Consider the following 9244-nt stretch of genomic DNA (forward strand, 5'->3'; position numbering starts at 1 on the left):
AAGAAAAAGGATGAAACTTAATTGAATGACGAGTAACACAAGAATGAATTTTAGTAGATGGCACAAGAGGCACTAGCTCTTTAGAGCAGTGCCCATTATAGTATTTGTAGAAAAGAGAAAGAGCTCCTTGATCTTCAAATCTTTTAACCATGCTCTTAATTGCATTCCTACTAGGAGCATTTCTCAGATTGAAGTGCCTTCAATAAGCTCTTTAGGTTTGAATTATTGAGTCTTAATTTTGATAGTAAAATTTTACAATTTGTGTACGTTGGACGGTACTGAATTTCTCCATAATTAATTTCTTGGATCTGAAAAAAATAAAAAATATTAAGAAAATAAAAAGTTTTAAGAAATAAAAAAGATATTAAAAAATAAAAAAGGTCAGTGACTTTTGGCCCACCCTGTATTTGCTGCCTTTATTTATTGCATTTGTATTTATATAACAATGTTATATAATGCTGAGTATTTATGCGTAATAAAAAAAAACAAACATTTAAAATCAACAATTAAAACCAAGAAAAAGAGCAAGAAAAAGATTTAGATAAGTTTAAAAATGTAAAAATAAGAAAACGATAATAGTCAACAAAAAACGTAGTTAATTGTTGACTATTATTAAAATAACTTGAGTTAACAAGGCATAACTCGATTAAAGTTTGTTGGTTCATTTTAAGTTAATTAACATGCAAATAATGCGTTGAACGGATATTATTACTTTGTACACACACAAACACAACCATAAACAAATAAGACTTGTTTTTTATTTTTTCAGTGTTTGTTTAGTGATTAATTTCCTTTCATTAAATTTATTTAATGCGATGACACTTTATTAAACATCTTCTTGTAAGCACAATAACATTAAATAAAATTAAAAAAACAGTAAAAATAATTATTAAAAACTAATTTTTAAGTTTAAAAAATGGCAAAAATAACAATTAAATTTAGATGAAAAAAGAAAAGAGAAGAAAAAGTAAACTTGAAAAGAGTAAAAGTACCACAAACCGGACAGTGAGCAAAAGTGGACACTTTTTTTTTTTTTAAACATCTTTGCTTCCAACAAGGCTGCAAGCAACCACTAATTAAAATTGAAAGTTACTGGAAGAGAAAAGATGAAGATCGTAGAGCAAGATAACGATTGACAGACGACTTAAAGGATTGCAAATTATTTGAATTAGGAAAGCAAGATGAAGGAAGCGAATTCCAAATAACTGATGTTCGAGGAAAAAAACTAGACGAAAAAGAGTTTTTAGAGCACTTAGGAAAAGTCACAGAAAAAGGGTGAGACTTAATTGAATAACTAGTAACACGAGAATGAATTTTAGTACATGGCACGATAGACGCTAGCTTTTTAGAGCAGTACCCATTAGAGGTGTTCAGAAAAAAAAAATTTTAGATTTTGAAAAACCAAACCGTCTAGATTTGAAGCATTGATGTTTAAACTTACTCATAAAAAATTTCAGCACCATTGAACCACTTTTTCCTTGCCTTCAAAGCACATGTTTCGGAAAAAAAAGACCCAAAAATGTCCAAAAACGGATTACTTTAAGTGTCTTTAGGGGAAGGCTGGCATAAATATTTATAATAAAAATTTTTTTCAGGGTTTAGATAAATATCTGTATTTTTGATTAAAAAAGTATGGTATTTTTCTTTCTTTTCAAGAAACAGTATAATTTACATTTTAAATTGGCTAAAAAACGTTTATTTCGTGGTGCGGCGTTGTTTTTATAACTTTTTTAACAATTAAATTCAAACTTTGTTATTTAGATTTATAATACAGTTTGCAAATGCATATATTCAAAATAAGAATAGAATTACTCATTTTATGTACGTTTATTATTTGTAATATTTTAATCAGAATAAAATAAAATACTTCTTAAGTTATGACTACAATTTTTCCATGCTTTATATAAGGTTACTTTCTATATATATATGTTTGTGTGCCACAAAATTTGAAATCAATTTTTGAAAGCTTTTTTCTCAACCAATTTTGCTCAAATTCTGCACACTTAATCATTTTCGATGACAATACAAGGAAATGGAAAAATTTGACCAAAAAAGTTAATTAAGTTAACAAAAATTTAATTTGTATTTCCCCATACATTTTATTTATTTGATATGAATTGCGTATTATGTCACAAAAATCATTGATTTGCAAATTATTTGCAGTTTCGAAGACATTAAAGCGCAGCGATTCAAAACCTATTGTTTTTTAAGTCTTAAGTTATTAAGTTAAAAAACAAAAATTTAAAACGCGCTACTTTTTCCATGCTTTATATAAGGTTACTTTCTATATATATATGTTTGTGTGCCACAAAATTTGAAATCAGTTTTTGAAAGCTTTTTTCTCAACCAATTTTGCTCAAATTTTGCACACTTAATCATTTTCGATGACAATACAAGGAAATGGAAAAGTTTGACCAAGAAAAGTTAATTAAGTTAACAAAAATTTAATTTGTTTTTTTATTTCCCCATAAGAACACTGAATTAATAAAAAAAAATTTAAAAACGTAACAGTAATTTTTCCTTCTACAAAAGATAACAAAAAAAGAATTTCTAGGCCCAATAGAATTCTGCTTGCATAAAGCATGGATTTGAAAAAAGAATTTTTTTTTGATTTACTAGTTTAATTTGTCTACAAAAACCACACTTTGCATTTTTTTTACTTATTTGCAAAATCTAGAAATTTTATTGTAAAAAATGTTCCTTATGTGCAGTATCAATGATATTCTGAAAAATCAAACATGTGCCAAAATACCTTACATCATTAGTAAATACGCGGTTTTCAAGTGGTTTTTAAAAACAAATCATTAACAATTAAGAAATAAAAAGGTTGTTTCAAATTTACTGAAAATGTTGATTTTGTAACATATCTGGTTTTTGCACATCACGATTCAGTTTTATTTATTAAATAAAAAAAAATATTTCAAGTATTTAAAAAGATTTGGTAGAAGTTTCTTATATAGTTTATCTGATTAATTTTTTTTTTTTTTTGTTCGTGTTTTTTTTCTTTGCTAAAGAGGAAAGACTATCAGATAATCTTTTTTTGGTAAGGCTGGTGGAAAAAAATCCTGAAAGCAGAGCGAACTCTGTCAACTGATATTAATCTGCTCTGTTTTTCCTCTTCGTTGTTGTAGCAATGGACATATTGCTGTATCATGCCGACGGTTCTTTCCAAATAGTCATTGACAACAAAAGGCTATTGGCATAATTTTCAAAAATTTTAAACGAAGATTGTGTATGTCAGTATTGCGGTGGAGGTGAAAGCCAGTCTTTTATTCTTTTTTCAGTTAAACTACTAAAACTAAACAGAAGGCAAGAAAACTCATCTACCAAAGGGGTTAAGCTTGGTGGATTTTTCTCAGTACTAGCATTTTTTTCTATCTCCTTTCTGATGTCTTTCTTTTTTTATTTTTTTTTATTTTTAAAGTGTTCAGTCTTAGGTATTTTAAATGAAAGAATTGCAGCTACAACTTTTTGTTTTTTATGCGAAGGCAAATCCTCATCTTATAGAGCTAGTAGAATCATAGTTGAGTCCAAGTACCTAATGTGCTTGTAAAGCGAATCAAGCACAGCATCAACTGCTTTTGGGTTCCAACAAGTATTTCTAAATTGATGCATCTGATGGATAGCTTTAGTATCTAAGTTGGGGGTCTTTGACACATTACTCGATTCTAAATACCACTTGGCATAAAAACAGACCACAAACTCCGCGATAAGCTTGATTTCTTTTATGAGATTATTTTTTTGAACAAAGTTAAGTTGATAAAACTAAAGCTGCATTTTCAGATAATATATTACTTTACCAAGAAAGCGGGCATTATGGATAGCTCAAGTTTTCCTGATTTTATAAACAGAAGGTGATAGATAAGTCACAACTAATTCAGCCAGCTCTCTTCTGTCTTCACGTTTATCTTCTCCTATTATCCCCTTTCTTTCTATATATGCTTTTCAAAAGTTCATAGTAATCTTCAACACCCTTTACACTTATACTACCACTCACCTTCTTCCAGTAAAACTTGCACAGATCACTTTGGGCATAACTAAAATTAGGATGTTCAAATAGGCTCTTAAATTTTTGAAACAATAAGTTTTCTGGTCCTGTAGTCAACTCATTTGTTGTATGTTTTCAAAAATGTACCATTCTTAATTCTGTTATATGATACATGCATGCTAGTTTTAAAATATATGCATTTAAATCGTTGAATATCTTTATGATTGAAACATTTTTGATCCAGGTACTGCTTGGAGTTGTATCAAAACAAAGACCTCTTACTTTTGATTCAAGTTTATATTCCTCTAATAGATTCATAATTTTTGTATATTGATCTTCACCAGAAGAGGAAGTTAAAAAAGGAACACCTAGTTGGTGCGTCTCACCCTCAATGTTCACAAGAATTGCCAGCCTGTCAATCTTGAACTTTTTTCCTCCATTAATTTCATATAAAGTTTTTCCTTCACACGGATAAGGAGAAGCTTCTATTGCATTTTTTACATCCTCTTTTGCTAAAGTTGACATATTTTCATTTGCTAGTTTCATCTTTCTAAAGGCTGTTGATTTACTGCAATGTATATCTGTACGTTCAACACCAGCTTCAGTTAAAATGGCGCTTGTCACTTTTTGCAAAACATTTGGCGAAACATCACTTAACGTAGCCATTAGAGGAACGTTTCCGGCAAACACATCTATTGGAATTTCTGCAGTTACTGTGCAATTAGATTGAGATGGTTCTTTTTGATAATAGTTACTAGGCTCAAACTCAGAATCATAAGATGAATCAGAACTCAAATCAGAATTGAGTTCAATTTCATAATTAGATTTTGTTGATCACACGTTCTTCGTTCTATTTTTCTTTCTGTTACTCTCTGCTGTCTACAAGCATAAATAATATTAATTATAACCAAATGTTTTATAAGAAAAATATCACTTTATGCTTTTAATTTTAAGTTTTACCTTTCTTCAAAATTTCTTATCCTCTAGGTCAAGAATAAACTTTCTTTCTCCTTCCTGATCTTCCTAAAAAATCAAGTCTTCGAGCTTATCCTTGTCAGATCTTTTTTTGTCGGTCCTAATAATATTCTTCAAAGCTGGCTTGCCTACCCAACAAACCTTTTTTAAGTAATTCTCAAAGTTTTTCTGATTTGTTAAATCTTTAGGAGAGCCTCTTCTTTCGTTTTTTATTTAAATTAGAATGCTGCTTGTCAAATTTAGTTATATATATTTTTTTAATTGTTGAGTGTCACTAACAACTTCAAACCCTGCTTTTATCCAGGGTTTCTGAACCTTAGCTAAAACACAGTTACGATCCAAGTTTTCACATCTTTCAAAATTTTTACGAAGCGAGTACGTAACCAAACTGATTTTTTTTTGTGGTTTTAGGTAGAATTGATTGCAGGTATGCTAGATGTTGTAGAATACCCATGCCTGTTGGAAGTTGAATATCTAAATGCATACTTGTTTTTGGTCATTATAGTTTATTGAGAAAATTTAGATCACTCTCTCTTAAATGTATAATACACATAAATTGTTTAAGTTTCTTACAAACTAGTACCTGTAACTTTAGGCTTAGCTACTTTAATAATAAACATTTTCTTTTTTTTATTAGAGCTTAACTTAAATTTGTTTTCAAACTTGCACCTTTCGTTTCCTTTATACATATTTATCGCAAAGTTCAGTATTTATCATTATCATTAGTCTAAATAATCAAGAATATATTTGTAAATATTATAAAAGCCGGAAAAATACTTATTATATTATTTAATTCATTCTATTATTTAACTTTTTGTATTATTTGCTATATTTTATATAGTTTTATTTTACTTGTTAAATGATATATACAACACATTTTATTTTAATTTTTGTTTCATATCGCTACTTATAAAATTAAAAATATTGTAGTTATAAGTTAAGAACATATTCTTTTGTTTGGTAATGGTATTAAACGTACATAAAATGAGTAGTTCTATTCTTATTTTGAATATATGCATTTGCAAACTGTATTATAAATCTAAATCACAAAGTTTGAATTTAACTGTTGAAAAAGTTATAAAAACAACGCCGCCCCACGAAATAAACGCTTTTTAGCCAATTTAAAATGTAAATTATACTGTTTTTTGAAGAGAAAGAAAAATACATACTTTTTAAATCTTTTTAATTTTAATTTTTTAATATAATATAATATATTAATATATTATTATATTATATTATTAACATGTTGTTAATATATGTATATAATATTAATATTATTAATATATATATATATATATATATATATATATATATATTTATATATATATATATATATATATATATATATATATATATATATATATATATAATATTATTATTAATAATATATTATATTATGTTTATTAATTGAATAATTTGTATAATTTTTAAAATTCGTAATAAAAAAACAAAAAGCAAACTTTAAAATAATAATAATAATTTTATAAAAAGCGAAATATTTGTCTACGGGTTGGAAAAACACACGCTTTCAAAAAAAAAGTTTTTTTTCATAGGCAGAAATTTAAACTCCAAAACTCAATAGAAAATTAAATTTAGTACAAAGCTGAATTAAACTTTTATTTATATTCTCTAGAGTAACAATAATTACTTAATGTTTTTCAAATTGTTACGTTTACAAAATAAATTACGTTAAGTTTTGTTTACAAAATCTTTTTTAAGAATATAATATTGATATAAAACAAGTATAATTTTATATATATAAAGACTTTTTTAAATTTCACTTAATACGCGTTGCATTCAATAAAGAATAAAGTTGAAACTTTTTACTAAATAAATTATAATAATTTTAATTTAATTGAGATAATAAGTTTTTATAATACATCGTGCGTTTATTTTTAGGTATTCAACCTTTTTCAGAAAATTTATTTTCACGCGAAAAACTCTTTTTTGAAATCCAACTTAATTTTTTAATTTAATTTTTTACATTTTTAATTTTTACATTTTTAATTTAATTTTTTAATTTAATTTTTTACAAGGTGCAAGCAAGTCAACATTAGTATTATATGGAATATCTAGTGTCGGAAAGACACATAGCCAGAAAGTATTGTGAAATATCTTATAACTTCTATAAAAACTTTGTTTGGATTGACGCAGCATTTGGAAAGTTACAAGCTTCAATGAGAAACCAATGTCAAACAATAGGATTCGAAATTCGTTATTCGAATGGTGATTATTTGAACATAGAAGCGGTTGTTGAAAAAATTCACAACTGTTATAAAAATGGAAAGACCTTGTATATTTTTGACAATGTCGACGAGGAAAGTGTTAAAAATTTATCAATGTACATTTCAAGAAAACCAAAATCATTCACGCTGATTACCTCCCAATGGAGAGTGCGGTCGAATAATGTAAACAAAATGCTAGTTGAAGTTTTTTCTTCGGAAGAAGCAATCGCCTATATAAAAAATAATATTAAAGAAAACACAGTTGAAAACGTAAGAAACTTAATTAAAGAACTTGGTTATCATCCGTTTGCTATTACTCAAGCAATAAAATATATAAATATACATAAAATTTCGATAGAAAAATACATAGATCAAAACCATCAGAAATATTATCAATAATAACTTTCCAACCGAAGAAGAATCAAAGTCTGCAATAAAAGCAATTAACTTAGTTTTAATAAAATTAGAAAAAACTAAACCTTTTCTTATTAAAATCTTAAACTGTTTATCTCATTGCGACGGTCAAAACATCAGTAAACAGTTTATAACACAAATCTCAAATCACATGAAAATAAACGAGGAATATTTAATAGATGAAGCAATTGAATTGCTAATGAGTTATTCTTTACTAAACCGTTTTGATGATAAAAAATATTCGATACTCGAACTTACCCAGTTGACATGTAGATGTTTTCAAAAAAAAAACTCAAGTACAAATACGTATGTTGATCTAATTGAAAGTTATTTTAAAGTTAATTTAAACAAAATAAAAGATCACATGGATTACGGAGACCATTTCGTTTTTCATTTTATTTATATGTTTCGTACTAACAAAAAAAAATTTTCGAAAACCTTCCATCATATGACAACACCTATTGAAAAATTATTAGTAAGTAAAGGTTTATTTGAAGAAGCAATCGAAATATTAAAAGCGATTCAAAATTTTAATACAGAAACTTATGGTGAAAAGAATGAACTTACGCTTCATACAAAACATAATATTGCTAACATTTTGAGCGATATGGGAAAATATAACGAAGCTTTAGAAATTTATTTTTCTGTAAATAAAATACAAACTGAAATTTTAGGTACCAACCATCCGTCTACAATGACAACAAAACATAATATCGCAAACTGTTTTTACGATATGGGAAAATATAACGAAGCTTTAGAAATTTATTATTCTGTTGATAAAATGCAAACTGAAATTTTAGGTATCAACCATCCGGATACAATGGTAACAAAACATAATATCGCAAGCTGTTTAAACAAAATGGGAAAATATAACGAAACTTTAGAAATTTATTATTTTGTTAATAAAATACAAACTGAAATTTTAGGTATTAACCATCCGGATACAATGGTAACAAAACATAATATCGCAAGCTGTTTAAACAAAATGGGAAAATATAACGAAGCTTTAGAAATTTATTATTCTGTTGATAAAATACAAACTGATATTTTAGGTATCAACCATCCGGATACAATGGTAACAAAACATAATATCGCAAGCTGTTTAAACAAAATGGGAAAATATGACGAAGCTTTTGAAATTTATTATTCTGTTAATAAAATACAAACTGAATTTTTAGGTATCAACCATCCTGATACAATGGCAACATAACGCAATATCACCAACTGTTTGAGCGATATGGGAAAAAATAACGAGGCTTTAGAAATTTATAATTCTGTTTATGAAATACAAATTGAAATTTTAGGTATCAACCATCCGGATACAATGGCAACAAAGCATAATATCGCTAACTGTTTGAGCGATATGGGAAAATACAACAAAGCTTCAGAAATTTATTATTCTCTTGATAATATGCAATTTTAGTTATCAACCATCCGTCTACAATGAGAACAAAACATAACGTCGCAAACTATTTGTACGATATGTGAAAATATAACGAAGCTTCAGAGATTTATTATTCTGTTGATAAAATACAAACTGAAATTTTAGGTATCAACCATCCGTCTTCAATGACGACAAAAGATATATCGCAAGCTGTTTGCGCGATATGGGAAAATATAACAAAACTTTAGAAATTTATTA

At 27.0% G+C, this 9244-nt stretch overlaps 1 protein-coding gene across 1 annotated transcript; it reads left to right on the top strand.

Annotated features, from left to right (window-relative positions):
- Nucleotides 1-7026: 7026 nt before the first annotated feature.
- On the top strand, nt 7027-8812 carry LOC136089932 (uncharacterized). Its single transcript, XM_065816032.1, has 2 exons — nt 7027-7458; nt 7559-8812. Exons 1-2 carry the CDS (start codon nt 7027-7029, stop codon nt 8810-8812), a joined length of 1686 nt encoding a protein of 561 aa, XP_065672104.1.
- The last annotated feature ends 432 nt before the right edge of the window (nt 8813-9244 follow it).

Source organism: Hydra vulgaris, chromosome 13 (genome assembly GCF_038396675.1).
Source record: "Hydra vulgaris chromosome 13, alternate assembly HydraT2T_AEP".
Classification (NCBI taxonomy): domain Eukaryota; kingdom Metazoa; phylum Cnidaria; class Hydrozoa; order Anthoathecata; family Hydridae; genus Hydra; species Hydra vulgaris.